Source organism: Mixophyes fleayi, chromosome 2, assembly GCF_038048845.1.
Source record: "Mixophyes fleayi isolate aMixFle1 chromosome 2, aMixFle1.hap1, whole genome shotgun sequence".
Taxonomy (NCBI): domain Eukaryota; kingdom Metazoa; phylum Chordata; class Amphibia; order Anura; family Limnodynastidae; genus Mixophyes; species Mixophyes fleayi.
The window spans coordinates 55,186,675-55,207,148 of NC_134403.1; the positions used below are offsets into that span (position 1 = coordinate 55,186,675).

The window sequence follows — 20,474 nt, forward strand, 5'->3', positions numbered from 1 at the left end:
ATCTGCCATCACAACCTTCACTTAAAACTGCAAATAGATGTTTAAGATTTTTCACAATATGGTTTGGCTCACAGGAACTTTATGTCCTACTATAGGTTAAACCAGTGGTTCCCAAACTTCTGCAGTTCACGGCACCTTTAGAGTCGCCATAATTTTTTTCAAGGCACCCCTCCAAAATAATTACAGAGCATCCCGTTTTATAAGTAGTTGGGTCAAAAAAACTTAATGAGTATTTAGGTCAGGACAGAAATACTTATTTAGTTCTATGCAAAAATAATACACATAAGTCCAAAAGAAAAAAATTATTTTTATATATTTTCTTCAATTATATTTCTGTCAAAGAATAATTTTACAGCTAACACTCTCCGTGCGCTCCTTCATCTCCACACTCTCCGTGCGCTCCTTCATCTCCACACTCTCCGTGCGCTCCTTCATCTCCACACTCTCCGTGCGCTCCTTCATCTCCACACACTATGCCCCCGCTGCATCCACTCTCTGCCCCTCCTTCATTCTTTTGCCCCTCCATTGCTGTTTCCTATCACCATTCCCCTCCTTTTTCTTTACTTACCATACTTGACCTTTTCTTCTATTTCTTCTGTCTTTTTTTCTGTATTACCAATTTAGCGGTGCCTGGGACCTAGCATCCTCTCTCCTGCCGCTTGTCACTGAATGTCGGGCGTGATGACGTCATGCCCGACATTCAGTGAGGAGGGAGGAGGATGCTGGGTCTCGGACGCCACTGGATTGGTAAGTTTTGTTTTTTTTTCTCCTCTTGCCACGGCACCCCTGGGTGTTCTACTCATGATGTATAGAGAGATCCATCTGTTTGTTCTTAGCTGCAGATGACGGTCCAATACTATTTTATGGCACAGGTCAAAAAAGCTAAAACTTCTTGGAATCTCTCTTTTATGCTTATAACAAATACCCATCAATAATATCTAATAAAAATCCCCTCACATTCTTTCTGGTTATGTGATCTCTGAGGACATCTCAACTGGGTGACAAGAGGCTGAGCAGCTGGGCTAAGTTTGAATGAATGAAAATAACTGCAAAGGAAAAGGTCAAACTTTCTCAAATACCACAGTTAGAGGATTCATGTCTGATATGTAAATGAAGGGAAGCGAATGACGTGTTGTGTGGAGATATCTTTTAGGACTCTCTGGTAAGAAGTTAAGCCAGTGTGAACAATTCCTGACTAGAAATGTTTGAAAACAGGAGAACTGGTGTGGGCACCTGAAGCTGACTTAAAATGTCCTGTAAAGCTAAACAATTTGTTCACTTTTGGTAGTCTAAATATTATCATTCATGAGTGTACCATTTTTCTGTTTAATTCTTTTTTTTTTTTTTTTTTTTTTTATTCTACTTCTTTTTAAGATGCTATTGTATAATATCTTTGTTAATGGTTTTCAATCTTAAGCATTGTGGATTAATTTTCAACATATTAAAAAACACAAGTTCATGTCCCTGTGTTCTTACGCATTGAAGTGTCAGACGTAGCTTGGTATTAGAACGCTATTGAACAAAGACCATTGTCGAGAGAAAAAAAAAGTGTGTGTGATAGACAGGGAGAGTTTTGTTATTAACATTAAGTTTTTATTAAGGTTTAAAAAGTATAGGGAAGGGTGGTTCAAAAAGAGGTGGGGGTACATAGTGGGGTGCAGACATAATATTGTATATCAAACCACACAGCAAATGTGTAAGTATAACTGGAGGGGATGAAATAGTCACAATATTGAATATCTAGTTAAAGGCTGGAGGTGGATCAGGAGTTAGAGGGGTACATGTTTCTAGAAGATGGATTAATTTAGAGCCCTCGTCATCAGTTGTGAATTTGTGCCATGACATCCACTGGACAATTGGAATTGGAGAGGATGGTGACATGGAGTATATAACGTCTAATGTTTCCATGCGAAATGTAGAGTGAATCTTCGCAATGACCATATGGAAGTTAGGGGGAAAAGGCTGTTTCCAGAGTTGAGCAATTGCTGCCCTACTGGCTACCATGATATGGCCCCATACATACTGGTGGTGTTTTGGCAGTTGTTCAGCATATAAATGAAGAAGAGCTATAAGTGTTGATGGTGTTAAGAATATAGAGGTAACATTCCGGGCGAGGTCAAAGACTTCTTGCCAAAGGGGCTGATCAGTGGGGCACAACCAGAAAACATGAAAAAGGTCCCCCACAGCTCCACAATTGCGCCAACACAGATTTGAGTGATTAGACCAAATCTTCTGAAGGCGAGCCAGTTAGTTAAGTACAATACATCAAGTTATATCTCTACATGATTTCCCACTGAGCTGGGGAGAATGAAATGTTGAGGTTTGTTTTCCACTTAAAGTTGAGAGGTGTGTTTATGGATGGGGGAGATGGAAGAAAGGTATTGGTACCATAAGGTGATTCCACCCTTGTTGTTACCCTTAGTCAGTTTAGTGTAGAGAAGGGGCAGAGGTGGGCGAAGTGGTCTGTTTTGACAATGAAGGTCCCTGATCCAATGCCGCAGGTATTTATAAAAGTCTTTAGAAAGGAGAGCATATGTGTCCTGCAAATGAGCAGAGGTCCCCAGGGCCAAATAGATGGGCAAGGGAGGAGAGTCCTGCGTGACACCGGCCAGAGATGTCAAAATCCAGGAGTAGCGTAGACACTGTGTGGAGGGAGATGTTATTAGTCGGAAGGGTGAGGTCTGTATAAGACCCTACGGTTCTATCATAAATTTTCAGAGCCTCCACCATAGACATTAGGGAGTCAGGAGAGTGAGGTCTCAGGTGTTTGGGAAGCCGAATCAAGTTTGCAACTGGACACACAGTATATAGAGCCCGTTCCAAGTCCACCCAGGGTTTTTGGGAGGTCAGGAGAGAAAGTCATACGGGTATATGACAACCTAGGTGGCCGGCCTTTCCAAATATCAAGCATCCGTGAATGGAATGGGGACATGTATTTCTTTGGAATGTATGGAATAGTTCTAAATAAATACATAACTTTGTGGAGGACATCATTTTAAAGGTCGCTACTCGGCCCAGCCAAGAAGCCTCAAATGTCATCCATGAAATAGAAAGCTTTTGGATATGGTTTAGTAATGGAGGATAATTACCTTCAAATATCTCTGAGAGATTAGCGGGGACATGGATTCCTAAGTATGAAATAGTTTTTTCCTTCCATGCATATTTGAATCTAGATTTCAAGCGGGCCACGGAATCTGAGGGTACATGGATTGGTAATGCTTCAGTCTTTGTAATATTTTGTTTATAATATGCAGCTCGGGTCTATTTTTTTAATATAGGATGTAACAGATCCAGCGAGAACTCTGGCTCTGAAATGAATAATAAAACATCATCCGCAAATAGGCACAGGCTGTGGCAGGTCCCCCCGGGATCAAAGCCTGTGCATGAATTTGATCTACACAAGTATTCAGCCAGGGGCTCAATTGCCATAACATAAATAAGGGGCGACAGAGAGCACCCCTAGAAAAACATATCAAAACTTATAAAACTTGCTACAATATTACTAATAGGTAAAGCGCTTGGAATTTGCTGGCGCTATATAAATAAATGTTGATTATGATGGATAATACCTATATGAAATGCTAGATTTATAGGTCAGATCAGCTATGGACGGCTGCTAGCCAGTTAAGATCATAAATGCAACCATGTACACAAATAAAGCACACCTGATCTTAGAAAAAAGATTGCAAATAATGAATGACAATGTATAATCTTTTACACAAATAAATACATTTAATTTTATATGGAAAATAAAAGCATTTTTTTATTCAGAAATATTTTTGTAAACGCCGTTAAACAAATCAAAAATTCTTCTTCTTGTTAAGCATTCAGAAGTGGTATTTTACAGAAAGAGTCACTCATTATAGTACCAATGGTTTTAGGGTAGTGTTAGGCTGGAGCCACAATTTTGTTGACCAAGAAACCACAGCAAAGCAAGGATAGAGGCAATCAGTGTAACAATATGGGGAACACTTTAACAGCGGAACCGCTGCTTGACAACGGAATGTTCCATTGGAACATGCCAGACTGACACTGCCCTTAAGCTCACCTTGTTATACTGAAGGCACCGGTTTTCATTAGTACAATAGGTACATGTAGGTATGAATGCATATATTACAGTAAAAGTTTGTTAGGATTATATCTTCATCTTTTATCCTACTTTATATGATGCCTGTGTTTGGATGTTAAGCATTAGTTTTATAAATTCATACTTTATTTTTTTTTTGTATTGATGGACACTATATTTTATATTTGCAGACAGATTCACTATAGCTTTAAATTAATAAGGAAAGAAAAAATACATAACAAGGGATCATTATATTTCAAGTAGAAAGGTATATGCTTTTATGCTCTACTCAATACACATCCGTTATTGCTTCTAACATTGGTTTCAATCAGTTTGGAGCCAATGTCAGACTCTGAAACCACCACAAGGTGGCAGTCAATTCCCCACTTTCATTCCTTTGATGAAAGAGGTCTTAGTTATATACTATATACACACAGATAACGTGTTTTTTCACTAGAGATCCAAATCATTTATAAAACTATAATACAATGTTATAAGGTTGCACATAGTGCTTTGACCAGTCTTTAGTAAATATTTCTTAATTTAACACTCTTTTGCCTTGTTCTACAAAATATTTATAAATAAGTCATCTGTTCAGTTTACTTTTTTTGCTTCTTCAGTCCATCATTAACCATAATATGCCCTATATATAAAAGTAAATTATTTATGTAATGTGAAATTAGCATAATTAACCAAATCCCCAGTAATAATTCAACATTGGCTTCTAGAATGTTATAAATAATTGGTTGTTTTATATAGATATTCCATAAAGACACTTCCTGGGTCATAAACACTGTATTAATCACACTTAATGCTTTATAAAGTATAATCTAACAATCCACATGTAAACTGCAAAGGAATATTAAGTACTTATAAATTAGCCATTTGCTAGTAACAATTTATACACAGGTTATACATTGTCATGGGGAAGATTTCACTGGAGTATAAAATATATACAAGTACACTCAATGGGTTATTTAATAACTCGGTGCAGTTGTTGTTTAACAACCAGTAAGATGTTTAGTGCTGGAACAGATGGATGATTATATTGCAGCAATTTATATGTGCTAGGTAGTAATGGTGCTCTATGATAAAGAATAAAGGAGAGATTGACTAAGTACCGGATCGCTGTCACTTAACAACAGACATCTTCAGTATATGTAGTCACTAGAGCGTAGTTTTCATGTGAACAATGTAGCAAAATAAGTAACAAGGTAGCAAGTTTATCACTGAATCTTGCTGAAAATAACCCAGAGCTATTTTATAGCATTTGATTCCAGTACAAAAGTTAAAGTTGTATATTTACTAAACTGCGGGTTTGAAAAAGTGGAGGTGTTGCCTATAGCAACCAATCAGATTCTAGTTGTCCTTTATATAGTACATTCTACAAAATGATAGCTAGAATCTGATTGGTTGCTATAGGCAACACCTCCACTTTTTTAAACCCGCAGTTTAGTAAATATACCCCTAAATGTCTATGTGTTCCAGCCCATCGACTAATAAGAGATAGTGTTTCCTTGATATGGGGTATCCATGCATGTTTAGTAGTGAAAGAAAATAAATAGGAAATGCAACACTGAAGGTTTTCACTAGACTACCTGTTTAAATGTTCAACCTAGTCTACCACAGAAAGAAAGCACAAATATTTTGTCAGGTCCCAAATTTAAGGTTCAGATTTCGACAAAAAAAAGCCCAATTTTAGTTTCTAGTATTGTAAACGTCTTTCTCAAGCCAGCTGGAAATGGACAATACAGCAGTTACTCTTGTATCGCCACTGAGAAGGTTTATATTCACACATTAAGGCAACGGGAAAAGCACTATTAACAGTTCAATGAGGTTCTGCCTTCTTGTCCTGTTTATCAAGTAATTTGTACTCATCCAGAATCGAATGACCGGCTTCTTTTGCAGTTTTTTTCACAATCGCTTTTATACCAATGTGATCAATGTTGAATGCAGTTACCCCGACATTGATCGCAGAATTCACTGCGTTGTCAGTAGCGTGCCCGGCGTCTTTCCCATACCTACATCACAAAGAAAAGCAGATCAGAATTGTTTTCTCAATCACTTCGTTTATCGGTTCAGAGATTTATAATGTGCGCAAATGTCCAAATAATTTGCCAGTATGTGCAACAGAAAAAGTATGTACACAATGCAATCAGCATACACTGACTGACAACCAAAAACCACACTATACTGCCAATCAGTAGGACTCAAAAGAGACAGCCCATACAACCCAGCTGGGAACGGCAGATTGAAGAGATGATCTGCAAGTGTTAGGGACTCTAGAGTACGCCCATCGAATACTCAGTGAAGTCAATCACTGGGCTGAACAAACGGTGAGTATATTACATAATTAAAAAGGTTTACTAATTGCACTTCCTGGCAAATCAATTGTACATTTTAAATCACCATAATCATTTTTTGGATTTTATAATTGTACAATAATTTAAAAAAAAATAAAGAATCAGATATGACCAGAGATTATTCCTCACCCAATTTCCTGAATTCAGCAGAATTAAATTACCATTGAAGACATCCATTACTCACTATGTCAGTACAAATGCAGCACACTCTGTTATACAGTGATCAGAAATGTTCTCCAAATAAAGCTTGTGACTCACATAATTTCATATGAAACAAAATTCTATTATTGTTTTACTAAACTGATATTGAAATTGATTAATCCTTGGGTAAATGTTATAATGGATGGTAAAATTACAACACCTTTGAAAAAATGCTTTCTCACATAGAATTATTATAATTATATTTTACCTCTTTGATATGAAGCCAACAGTTTATGCTCCTATAACCCAATATTCCCTTTACAAAACTGATCTGTGTGGCAGATTTATATAGATGCCACTGTCGAAAAACAAGTATCTCTCTCCAGAGCCAGTCAGTCAGAAAGCTTCTCAGTGGTCACATGATGACAGAGGAAGGCGGTGGGCTGTAAAGCCTTTCTGTTAATTACATCATATATCTTGTCCACTAGAACATAAGCTCTCACAAGCAGGATACTCCCTACCTTTGTTTTCATATCTGCACCTATGTTGTATATCTTGTCAGTCCCTATTTATGTATGCTCTCCCACCCTCCCCCTGTGTGGTGTGACTGTGGATGTCATGGTAACTGCATGACACTTCAAACTGTATATCATTATAGCAGCTTGATTCTAAATCAAAACAAACCTCATAACATCCATTATTTAAGTCAGCCCAGGTAACCGCTGTTGGAATATAAGTGAGAAAACAAGAGCAGAAACTTGTATACAAAGTGAAATGAGTCCTGTTTTTAACAGCAATGGAGTCACAGTATGTCCAATTGTCCTGCTAATGATGACCATGCTGGTAGGACACCAAAGTGTGCTGTATCTGTATTTTCAGGAATATAGTCAGATGCTACAATTGTAAAAGAAGAAGGATCATACAAAACATCGCCAATCAGTAGCTATACATCATGCTCTCTCCAGATTTCCCAAACCCTGTAGCTCTTGGAGTACTGCACCATTCCATCAACAGAGCACTGAATTAGCCCCCATGTCCTGCAATGTGGAGGGGAGAACCTGCATCATGTGGCAGAAGCACCCCTATAGGACTGGGGAAATTATACAGGGAATGCAAAAAGAGCCGAATATTTGATAGAGAGAACTCTTTCACTTTGCTGTATATTTTCTTGGACCATAGACAATTACAATTCCTTCATTTTTTTACAACTTGCAGATCTTTGATGCAATTTGTAATGTTACGTATTGCATCAGTCTTTCTAGAACACTTACAAGAGAAGTTACACTCTAAATATAAAACATTATACATTAAAAAAAAAAGTCATTCTGGATTGGTGCATTCATTTTGGTATATATATTTATATAGCTAAAATCTTCCACTCAGATTTGTATTTCTACTCTATTTCTAATGTAAATATTAATGGATAAAATGTATAATAATTCTTGTTACATGATTTTATGCGTTTTCTATAAATTTGTAATTTAACATTAAGTAGAGGGATGGTATTAAATTGGGGGAGGGGGCAGGTCTAGAAAGTTGTAAAATACAGAAACTGGAAATTCTGCCCCCTGATATATTAAAATTAAAGGAAAGCCTTTATGGTAAATCCCCTTAGTCGTCCCATAGACAGATAACACTCTGCACAGAGAGAGAACACTGCTGATTAACTGTATATAGTACAACAAACAGGTTTAGAGTAAAAATAAACATCAGCTTGCTGTATGCAACACTGGTAAGAGCAGTCTGTAACATGGAAGGTTGCAGCTAAGTATATTAATATTTTATATGCACAATAACAGAAGACACAATATAACAGTCATAGAACCTATAATTACATGTCGCAATGTTTAAGGAATACATTTTAGGATACAATATTGATTACACAAAAGGCTCAATCACTTGTAAAAGGAAATAATTACATATTAAACGAAAAATAAATGGTATTCACTTAAGGTTTTGTAGCCGGAGGTTCGTCCATACGTTCTCCCCTATATCTAAAATGGAAATGTTTCAGTTCTGTTATAGTTGCAGACAATAATCCAATACCATCTATGTCCAATGCATATTAGTAATTAACACCCAATGAGTAAAAAACAAACTAATGATTTACTATTTAATGCTTGGTGAAAGGTGCCTCAAGAATTTTAAGGATGATTTAAAGAGGACCTGACACCTCTATGTGTAGCTTAGTTTAGTTCAGGTATTCAAAGCCTTTGCCAGGATTTATTCCCCCTACCTCGCCCAGCTCATCCTGGAGAGGGACAAATAGATATGGTGCTCAGTATGCCAATAGCCTACCAAGCAGCACTTTGTCCTAACCCTGCCAGCCCAGTGTCCACTCAAGGGCTTCTCGTTGGAGCAGAGTTCTGATAGGGGCAGTGGCCATAATTAGCATACTAGCCAGGGTGATTAGAATACTAAACAGCCTAATTAGAATGCTGATTGCTGGAGCCATACCTGGCAAAGGGGGGTGAGAGTAGGATCACTGCATTTTAAGTGTAAACTGCATATTAACATCTTAATAGTATTTTATTTTAATCTACTTACTTGATGCTTCTGGCATTATTATAATTTTTATAATGAATATTAAGGGCATCTTCACACCTCCCCAGTTTCAGAAACCTTTAGTTGATCTGTACCCCTCTGAATTGGATGCAGACAGTAAATTAAAAATAAAATAAAACAGAAACGGACATGATTTTGGCACAAACACACACTGCACACATTGTTTCCTGTAGTACGGACATGGGCGCTCTGACTCCAGCGACCAAGATGACACTTAGTTATTGCCCTTTGATAAGACTATGTTTGGTATATAATTATACTATACATATGTAAATGAATCCACACTCTGGGATATATGGGCTGGTAGTGAAGAAACATCAGCTCCATCCAGCACTGTGAAGAACCATAGGCAGCTATTACACCACATATTCTCTGTATACTATACAAGTCACAACAGACAGCGAGACCTACTTGTATTTGACAGTATGTACGGTCTCTGTGGCCACACTCTTAGCAATGCTCTTCCCAGCATACTCCAGGCCCTGCCAGACTGTTGCAAATCCTTAAAGATAAAGCACAACGAAAGTTTAAATGTGGGAAGTGGTGGAGCAGAAATAAACTACATCTATATCCTGGTGATCCCTGGGAATACCTTGTACTCCGCTAGCTGCCACCACCATCGCGCCATCCAGTGGAGATTTCCCATCCTTATCTTTCTTCAGAGATTCAGGAAGAAGTTTGCTCCCGTAATTTTTCACATGTGGCCCCAGCTCCTTCCCAACGCAGCTGGCAATAGCACACACACCATCCACTAATACAAGAGTGAGAGATAAGGGCATTGTTACTTGAATGAAAAAGAAGAATGCACTTACCCATGATTCAACCTTTATCAAGTCATAGATTCATTAAATCTCATTTGTCATGTTCATGCTAAATTTACGATTTATCAGTTCATACTTCACTCTGTGGTGACTATTTAAGAATGACCACATTTTAGCAGGATCCCTTTCATTCCTTATCGCAAAGTGTGTTGATTAAAAACCTTCAACAGGAACAGTAGTCATGAAAGACTGCTGTTCCTGCGACAATCCCTCTCCTCTCTTTCCTAAGGTCACTATCGTAAAGTGACCACCTTTGCGATATGACTGGAGGGGAGAGCAGTAAGATGCGGTGAGGGATCCGAAGGTCCCTCTACCGCAGTGCTCTCCCCATAGAGCAGACCAGAAAAATTACACATACAGTAATATACACCAGCCTGAGCTATTGTACATTACCGTATGTGTAAATGCTTTTTCATTACTTGTTACATAGCAGTCCCCATAGACATTTATGATGACTGCTATGGATTACAAAAATGCAAAGCAGCAGATATCTACAACATCTTTCTGCAATGCCTCATTAATAAATGGTAACTACACTTAAAAATTATGAAAAAAATTGTTGTTAAATAGGCGCCTATATGTGATGCCTGCCCTAGCTTACCATGATATAATTATCTTAAAGTAACTCCACCATGTAGATTTTTGACCAGGATCTTCCTATGAATTAGCACAAAAATGAAAGAAAAAAACAAAAGATCCCAATGGTACAGTTTGTTTCAACCAACTATGTAACAACCAGCTCCATGACAACAGCCTGTGCCTCTCCAGCTGAACTATGTAACAACCAGCTCCATGACAACAGCCTGTGCCTCTCCAGCTGAACTATGTAACAACCAGCTCCATGACACCAGCCTGTGCCTCTCCAGCTGAACTATGTAACAACCAGCTCCATGACAACAGCCTGTGCCTCTCCAGCTGAACTATGTAACAACCAGCTCCATGACAACAGCCTGTGCCTCTCCAGCTGAACTATGTAACAACCAGCTCCATGACACCAGCCTGTGCCTCTCCAGCTGAACTATGTAACAACCAGCTCCATGACAGCAGCCTGTGCCTCTCCAGCTGAACTATGTAACAACCAGCTCCATGACAGCAGCCTGTGCCTCTCCAGCTGAACTATGTAACAACCAGCTCCATGATAACAGCCTGTGCCTCTCCAGCTGAACTATGTAACAACCAGCTCCATGACACCAGCCTGTGCCTCTCCAGCTGAACTATGTAACAACCAGCTCCATGACAGCAGCCTGTGCCTCTCCAGCTGAACTATGTAACAACCAGCTCCATGATAACAGCCTGTGCCTCTCCAGCCGAACTATGTAACAACCAGCTCCATGATAATAGCCTGTGCCTCTCCCGCTCTTGCTGAATTACAACTTGCCATCAAGCAACAACATATGGAAAAGGCCATTAGTTCCCTAAGCTTGGGCCAGGAAAGAATACATAACATAAATGAGATTACAGTAAGAAATATGACAATGTAAAGATAAAACGTGTTTTACTTACATATCTGCTTTAAAAATTTTACCTAGAAACTGGCTGACTTTTACCGCTCCGCCGGTGGCTTGCTTTGCCACGTGAAGTCCTTTGGCTACTGTGGGACTGACCTCCATGGGCTTATCCTCAGGCTGAATGTGGCCTCTTAATTTTGTAGCACCTTTGTGGATGACTTTTTCTGTAAGTTCTGCTCCTTTCGTCAGGCCCCAACTCAGCCAAGAGGCTCCTACAAGGGAACAAGATAATTAGGGTTTTAAACAGAATAAATATGTATATGAAACACTAAAAAAACTACAAAATGAAACCAGAACTATAGGGATAACTGTAGCTACAATCAATAGAACTTATGAAATGAGTTTTATTTCACAACAAGATCATCTCCACTTCTGTTATCCTATTCACATATACCATGCCACTGCTTTCCCTGCTGTCTCTATGCTCAATCACAACCTCCCTTTCCTTCCTCTATCAACCCTCAGCCTTCATGTGACCCTATAGCCTTGTCCCTCAGTTATTAAGCTTCCCCACGTCTGAACGTGTTTTTCACTTTCATTTCTATTTTGTATCTTCCTCACCTTGACTGCTGTTACACAAATGAAGAAAGCACAGGAGATCATATCATGGAAACGTAATGATTAACGTGTTATCTGCTTCTTTTTTACCTTGGAGAATTCCCTGGGCAACCTTCTCACTCCATGGGGGTAAGTCCCCCTTCTCCTTTGGTTCTGGCTCAGGCTCGGGAATAGGAACCACATGTATAGTTTGGGTCAGATCTATGATTTCACCTGATGCGTCACTGGGCTTGAATAGAAGAGACAATAAAGTCCATCAGTATTACTGCCAATACCGACCACATGACATCATTGTGAGACAGCAATTCCGCCACCATTCCTGGTCTACATTCTGTTAACTACTTCTTGACCAGAGCGTTCCTTCCCACCACCATTTATGATCAGGCTATGTTTTTATGTTTCAAGTGTGTCAGAAATAACTTTTTTTTTTGTTAGTTTACCAATTATGCAAATACATAAATATGTATTTTATTTTAACATTTAAAAAGAAGTCAAAGGGGGGAATTCAAACCCCCCTGAAGTACCGCCGCGTTACAGATATTACCATTATTAAGGTAATATTAACCCAGCTTTCTGCTCGCAGCTCCCTGAGGTGCGAGCAAAAAGCCGGCGTTAAAACTACTGTAATAATGGTGATTACGTTCACTATTACTGTAATAACGGTAATAGTGCGCAGGCCGCGTTACTTTTAACAGTAACGTGACCAATTGAATTCCCCCCAAAAGATCTGTAATGCAAGCATGTGTTTTTATTGTTCTTCGCCAGCAATAAATGAGTTGGTGTAAACTGGATGTAACATATCTTCTTGTATTAGATTCAGTGTACATGGATCCAATAGTACTAGCAGCAGGAGCGATCCAATACAGAATCCTCCTTCACTGCGCGGGGGGCAGGCCTTGTGACATCACAGGATAGGAAGCACACAGGGCTCACTTTGAGCATTGAATCTCCCCCATAATTACTTGCGATGTCCCGTCTTAGCCTTATGGGATTTAAGGGCAGTAAAATATCGCTGATTTTTGCTAGTACCTCTATAAATCAGCAATGTCTCACTTACCGTAGTACCCAACAGTACACACATCATGCAAGACCCTGACGGGAGTTCACGTTGAAATTAATCCCCCCCAATGTGTGGAAATAGGATGCCAGGAACCAACTTCTTGATTCCCTTCAATAGAGCACTTGCACCATTCTCTGCCTGCCATTGTATACTGACAGGTCATTTTATGACGGTGGGCCCTAGTAATAGCAGTAATTGTCAAAATAAATGACTATTAAATTAATTAAAATGTTTACATGTGTTGTTTTGTTTTTAAAAAATTAAATACAATTAGCGCCTCAATGATGTCACTGGTTCCTAGTGGGTTTATAGTCTGCATTCTGCAGAACACTGGTTCAGCCCATAGAAATGCTTCAATCAATGTGTGCAGGGAATAGGTGCAGCACTTCAAGAACCTGTAAGAAGTCAGTTTGGTTTTGTTACTCAGACATTGAGACTTTCCCAAAGCACCAGCAACACACACCATAAACGTTTGAGTCTTTCTATCTAGATCTTAAAGAAGAGCAGTGTTATATAGGAGAGGAAGTCCTATCGGATGCTGTGTGATACAGGAATTGATATATAGAGAATAAAACCAACAGGGTTGGAAGATATCAGTGTTTTGCCATTTATTCATTAGCACTGCAGCACAGCTCTGACACACAGAATCAAGCTCTTGTCCCGCACTGGATGTTGTCCAGTTTATGCCATGTGAGGTTCTGCAGGAAGGGAGTATGAAAGAAAAACAATTGTGTTCAAAACAAGAGGGTTTCTATGAGCCAAATCTTGTGACTCAGCCCAGACTGTTTATTGAATAATCTAAGACCCAACGCAATTCATTTATTTTTTAAATATTGGATTGTATAAATGGCAGAAAGAGGCAGCGATTGATCAAACAACATTTATATATTTTAGTTGATATGGGGAATGAATCTACACTTTTGTTCTTATATACATGATGAGGCTTTGTCTGTAAATCTACCTCACTAGTGCTATCCATGAAGAAATATATGGATGTTAAATGGAACAACTATTAGTAAAATAGATGTGTGTACGGTTTATATAGCGCTATCAGTGTATCCAGCACTTCACAAGAATACAGAAAACGGAAAATACATAATGTTAACGAATGTGTTCGAAGCAACAAGGAAATTGTTGTTCCCTGCCCCAAAGAACTTACATTCTAAAATGGTATATAGGAAAACAGACAGACAACTGTGAATTATAAGTTGAATATTTTGAAAACAAGAGCACACGGGATCATTCAGTACACAAATCTATCCTGTGCCGCTGTTGAGGAAGAGAACATGCAGCTGTGATGGAACGGATGAATCACCAGTGGGAGAGTACTCCACAGGCAGTGAGCAGCGAGTGGAAAGATATAGCAGCGGTAGTGAATAGTTGAGAGGAACAGAGTGACTCATGTGGAGTCAATGGAGAAGGCCTTGACTAGTCTCCATTGACTCCACATGAGTGTTGTCTTGGTGTCTAGTCAAGGCCTTCTCCATTGACTCCACATGAGTGCTGTCTTGGTGTGATGATTGAGTTATGACTTCCCACATTTAAATAGTTTCAAAATCATGCATCTTCCTTAAAATCATTTCTTTGTCACTCACTAAATTATTAAGACATTAATGCCTGCCCTAATTTGGTCCCGCTTCTCCCCGCTCCCTCCACAATCGATCCAAAATGCTGCTTTAAGAATTAGCTAGTCAAGTAAGTAAAATACTGCAGGGGCTTGTAAGAGGGAGCTGTGGAGAATGGGGTGAGAAGTCTGGAGAGGACAGGGGCGAGGGCTGAAGAGTAAGGTGCCTGGAATGAATGGGGGTCTGGAGAGGAGGAGTGAGGGGGTCTGGAGTGAATGGGGGGTCTGGTGAGGAGGGTGTATGGAATGAAAGGGGGGGTCTGAAGAGAATAGAGGGAGATGCAGGGGTGTGGAGTACATAAATATATGATGCATACTATGAAATCATAAGTAATGTAAAAAATCAGTAAAATATAAACTATATAATATATAATAATAATTACTATTAAATATGGGGAAATTTATAAGCCATAATTTGATTGTGCTGCTGGTGGGGAAAATAGGCATTTTTATTAAATGGAAATGTTAATAATTTTATGTCGGGCTGGTGAGAGTCCTTTTGTTAAAACTGGAGGCTTTTAATTTAATGTTGGGTATGGTGAGGAATAGTTTGATTTATTAAATGGGAATGCTATTCATTTAATGGTGAGGGCTGGTGAGGGGTGAAGTATGTCTATTAATTAGATCGGAACTAATTTAATGTATGGCCTATTGCGTAGGGTATGTCTGTTTATTAAATGGGAATGTTATTAATTTAATTTCGGGACTGGGGGAGGCTTATTTATTAAAACGTGGGTGCTGTTAATTTGATGTCGGGGCTATACGGAGGGAAATAGACATTAACTGTAAATTCCATTAATTAAATTTTGGAGCTAATTGGGTGGAAGGAGGCATGTTTTTAAACAGAAAAAGCTACTGATTTAATGTATGTCTGGTTGTGGGGAGGGAGACCTAGATTCTTCACTCACTGCTCAACTTTCCAGGAGTTGAGTGATAACAATCTCTTTTCTAAACAGGATCCCAATATTCCAGGATCTGTCTAAGCAGTAGCAGAGCATAAGACACCAGCAGCAGAAGACACCGGTGATGCTTAACTGCTGAAAGGCAGCATCTACTCCCATAAAGGTACATTGTAGGGAGGTGGGGGCACCAGTGTTCTGTTTCGCCCAGGGCACTAAAATGTCTAGTTACGGCTCTGGTGAGAAGGACATAGAGTGGGTGTAAGAACTGCACGTTTCTTGCAGCCATGGGTATAAAAGCGTTAATGGAAATGTGCAGGGCAGTTGTTGTTGTTGTTGGAGTGCAGCCGTATTAGGAAGCGGAGTGAGAAATTTATGCATTTGTTAATTTGAATTTTGATAAGAGAAGGAACTAATGTAACATAATTAGCGTTAAAAAATATAGCTTCCTTCTGTTACCTCCCTGGCTATCTCTTCAGAAACGTAAAAATATGTTCCAAGCAGTGATCCAGCCAAGCATGCATGCATGACCTGATCATATAGTTATATGATCTCAGGCCAGTGGGCGGCATCTGTAGTTATTCTGTACAAAAAAATATACGAAACTGAAAAAGTGGACCCCCCACAATTCAAACTTGTCAAATGCACAAACTGGAACATATCACCAGTAAAATACATGATCGCTCCATTAACATCACTGTATACTCTTCCACTTACCTGGATTCTCAGATCAGACAACTGTCTCAACAGGTCCTCGAATAGCTCCAGGTCACTGGCGGGCAGTTCGGCTGAGAGCACCACACCCACATAGGAGCCGGACACCTGTGACATCAGGTCTGGGAACATGTAGACCCCAGTGTTAGAGCGTAACACTGGGGACTGGTCACACATAAAGGGGTACAGCCAGTCGCACACCTGCCAAACAAACACAATGTCTGTCTTGTTAAAAGAATAACTGAAGACAAACAATACAATGATATATTGGTTTTAATTTAGCACTTAAAAAAAAAAAATTACAAAAAAATTATTTGAGTAAGAGAGAAACTAGAAAGAAAACTCCAGGCATTTTATTTAGGAATGCATTACATCCCCAATTCAGGTGCATAGTCTTGTTAAGTGCAGCTGTTTTCTTCATGTATTTAGCTTAATATATTATTGGCCAAAATCATGACATTGAGCGTCAAAGTGTGATCACTTGATCTGGACAAACATGGCAACACTGGTCACATTACCAAAGCAGCCAATCAGCCAAATAAGGGAAATAACATACAGGGGGTTAATCTATCATGAGGCAAGCACCACGATAGAGATGAGGGGCAGCTTACAGTCATGGCCAAAAGTTTTGAGAATGACACAAGTATTGGTTTTCACAAAGTTTGCTTGTTTTTAGACCTTTTTGTCAGATGTTGCTATGGTATACTGAAGTAAAATTATAAGCATTTCATAAGTGTCAAAGGCTTTTATTGACAATTACATTAAGTTTATACAAAGAGTCAATATTTGCAGTATTGACCCTTCTTTTTGAAGACCTCTGCAATTCACCCTGGCATGCTGTCAATCAACTTCTGGGCCACATACTGACTGATGGCCGCCCATTCTTGCCTAATCAATGCTTGGAGTTTGTCAGAATTTGTGGGTTTTTGTTTGTCCACCCACCTCTTGAGGATTGATCACAAGTTCTCAAATGGGATTAAGGTCTGGGGAGTTTCCTGGCCATGGACCCAAAATTTTGATGTTTTGATCCCCGAGCCACTTCGCTAAATTGTGAGTGAGCACACTCCCTTGGCTCAGAAGTAACCCCACACATGAATGGTCTCAGGATGCTTTACTGTTGGCATGACATAGGACTAATGGTAACGCTCACCTTTCCTTCTCTAAACAAGCATTTTTCCATATGCCCCGAACAATCTGAAAGGGGATTCATCAGAAAAAAATGACTTTACCCCTGTCCTCTGCAGTCCAATCCTTGTCCTTTTGCAGAATATCAGTCTGTCCCTGATGTTTTTCCTGGAGAAAAGTGGCTTCTTTGCTGGCCTTCTTGACACCAGGCCATCCACCAAAGTCTTCGCCTCACTGTGTCGCCTCACTGCGTGTGCAGTTGCACTCACACCTGTCTGCTGCCATTCCTGAGCAAGCTCTGCACTGTGGTGCCCCGATCCCGCAGCTGAATCAACTTTAAGAGATGGTCCTGGCACTTGCTGGACATTCTTGGGCGCACTGAAACCTTCTTTACAACTATTGAACCGCTCTCCTTGAAGTTTTTGGTGATCCCATAAATGGTTGATTTAGGTGCAATCTTACTAGCAGCAATATCTTTGCTTGTGAAGCCCTTTTTGTGCAAAGCAATGATGACTGCACGTTTTTCCTTGCAGATAACCATGGTTAACAGAGGAATCACAATGATTTCAAGCATCTCCCTCCTTTTAAAGCTTCCAGTCTGTTATTCTAACTCAAACAGCATGACAGAGTGATCTCCAGCCTTGTTGTCAACACTCTCACCTGTTACCAAGAGAATCACTGCCTTGATGTCAGCTAGTCCTTTTGTGGCAAGGCTGAAATGAAGTGGAAATTTTGTTTTTGGGATAAAGTTCATTGTCATGGTAAAGAGGGACTTTGAAATTAATTGCAATTCATCTGATCACTCTTCATGACATTCTGGAGTATATGCAAATTGAAATCATAAAATATGAGGCAGCAGATTTTGTGAAAAATAATATTTGTGTCACTCTCAAAACTTTTGGCCATGACTGTACACAGAGACAGGCATGCAAGGGTAGTCGGTAACTCCTGCTGCTATATAAACCCAAATAGGAAAAGGCAGCATCTCGGATATCAGCAATGAATCTTATTTCCCCAAAAGCACAGATAACATTATGGTCCCCAAAAAAAAATTAGGGACATAATCACAATTAGCATAATGATCAGCACACATCCTGAAAGTATATTGTATAACAGGACAAGAACTACTAATGACTTACAAAAATAGAGAAGTAACTGAATATTCAAACCCTAATGTTGCAATGTATTAATGAGTCCATGTATCCATGAAACATCTTTCCTTTTGGGAAATAACTTCGTATTAGCACCTGATGGAAGGGTGGCTGTGAGTGGTCCCCCTTCCTTCTACTTTCCTACAGTGTCTGGGAGGACAACAGTTTACAAGCATACTCCGTCTATTTGGTTACATTTAGCTAACACCATACTTATATTAACATAGATAACAAATCATGTAGCGTTCAGGGGCCAGTCAGATAAGACTAGGGGCTAGATTTACTAAACTGCGAGTTTGTAAAAGTGGAGATGTTGCCTATAGCAACCAATCAGATTCTAGTTATCATTTGTTTAGTGCATTCTACAAAATGACAGCTAGAATCTGATTTTTCAAACCCGCAGTTTAGTAAATATACCCCTAGGAGTCAGGTAAGATGTGCTGTCATACATATCAATAGACAGGACTCCCAAAAGTTAAGCGACAGCAGTAATTTTCCTTTCCTAGCTCTTGGGATGTGTTCATCCCTGTGTTATTTATGCAAGTTATGTAAACACTTTATGATTGTAATATAAACACATTGGTGATTATATCTAGAGTCTTTGTTTACAATGTGCTTTCAGGAATCAATGGCAATTGTCATTATGTCACTTATTTATATACACACACACTTGTGGATGGGGTTTGCTATGGCTTGATGAAAGTCATGTGTTAACAGATATGCTCTTTGTATTTGCCCAAATGCACAATCATCTGCCAGTATCAGCTGTCTGAGGGTTAATCTACAGAGAACAATCTTTGACTCAGTTGACGATTTCAAATATTAATGGCATATTACTGGACAATAACTACTGATGGTAGTTACTACTCTGTATGTTACTGGCATATAACTTCTTTGCTTGGCGTACTAATGGGCACAAATACTACAGATATACAGCGTCACCATTAGTGCCAGGGGGCACGGTCACGGAAGACAGTCTATTAACTTAATGACAAGTACTGAGCCAATCAATCCTCAGCTGGACTAAGGAACTTTGCTCTTTTTTAATGACCTTACAGATAAGTATATTACAGTGTTTACTAATCATAGAGCCTTAAACAGAGAGGAGCAAGTCCATAACAGAACACTTAGGGGTATATTTACTAAACTGCGGGTTTGAAAAAGTGGAGATGTTGCCTATAGCAACCAATCATATTCTAGCTGTCATTTTGTAGTATGTACTAAATAAATAATAACTAGGGGCCTGATTCATTAAGGATCTTCACTTGAGAAACTTCTTATTTCAGTCTCCTGGACAAAACCATGTTGCAATGCAAGGGGTGCAAATTAGTATTCTGTTTTGCACATAAGTTAAATACTGACTGTTTTTTCATGTAGCACACAAATATCAACTTTAAATTTCAGTGTACAAATAAGCTATCAAGTATTTGTGTGCTACATGAAAAAAACAGGCAGTATTTAACTTATGTGCAAAACAGAATACTAATTTGCACCACTTGCATTGTAACATGGTTTTGTCCAGGAGACTGAAATAAGAAGTTTCTCAAGTTAAGATCCTTAATGAATCAGGCCCTAGAATCTGATTGGTTGCTATAGGCAACATCTCCAGTTTTTCAAACCCGCAATTTAGTAAATCTAGTCCTTAGAGGTAATCAGAGCACTTTATTGGGTAAACTGAATGTCCTACATTATACAGAGAATGGTAGTTATAATATTCGACATGCAGTAGTTTTCCCCTAGTCCATTGAAACAGTGGCCCCAGTAGAGTCAAAGACTATTTGTATGCACATGTAACTGAATAAAACAACAGCATTTGTCACAGGTGCAAGTTCATATCTAACCTCAGGTAGCAGAAAAGCTAGAATCGCCCTGATAATAT

General features: G+C 39.1%; 1 protein-coding gene across 2 annotated transcripts in view; it reads right to left on the reverse strand.

Annotated features, from left to right (window-relative positions):
- Positions 1-3,709: 3,709 nt before the first annotated feature.
- The window catches only part of SPART (spartin), a 31,941-nt gene continuing 15,176 nt past the window's right edge, over positions 3,710-20,474 (reverse strand). The window contains exons 3-9 of one of the 2 annotated variants that reach the window (XM_075199004.1): positions 16,323-16,520; positions 12,113-12,251; positions 11,482-11,676; positions 9,728-9,886; positions 9,547-9,637; positions 8,519-8,564; positions 6,000-6,087 (exon numbers count right to left, since the gene is read on the reverse strand). In XM_075199004.1, coding sequence (XP_075055105.1) covers positions 8,519-8,564; positions 9,547-9,637; positions 9,728-9,886; positions 11,482-11,676; positions 12,113-12,251; positions 16,323-16,520 — 828 coding nt within the window. In that variant the 3' untranslated portion in view covers positions 6,000-6,087. Of the gene's footprint in view, positions 6,088-8,518; positions 8,565-9,546; positions 9,638-9,727; positions 9,887-11,481; positions 11,677-12,112; positions 12,252-16,322; positions 16,521-20,474 lie in introns of both variants that reach the window. The other variant, XM_075199003.1, reaches the window with a different exon arrangement.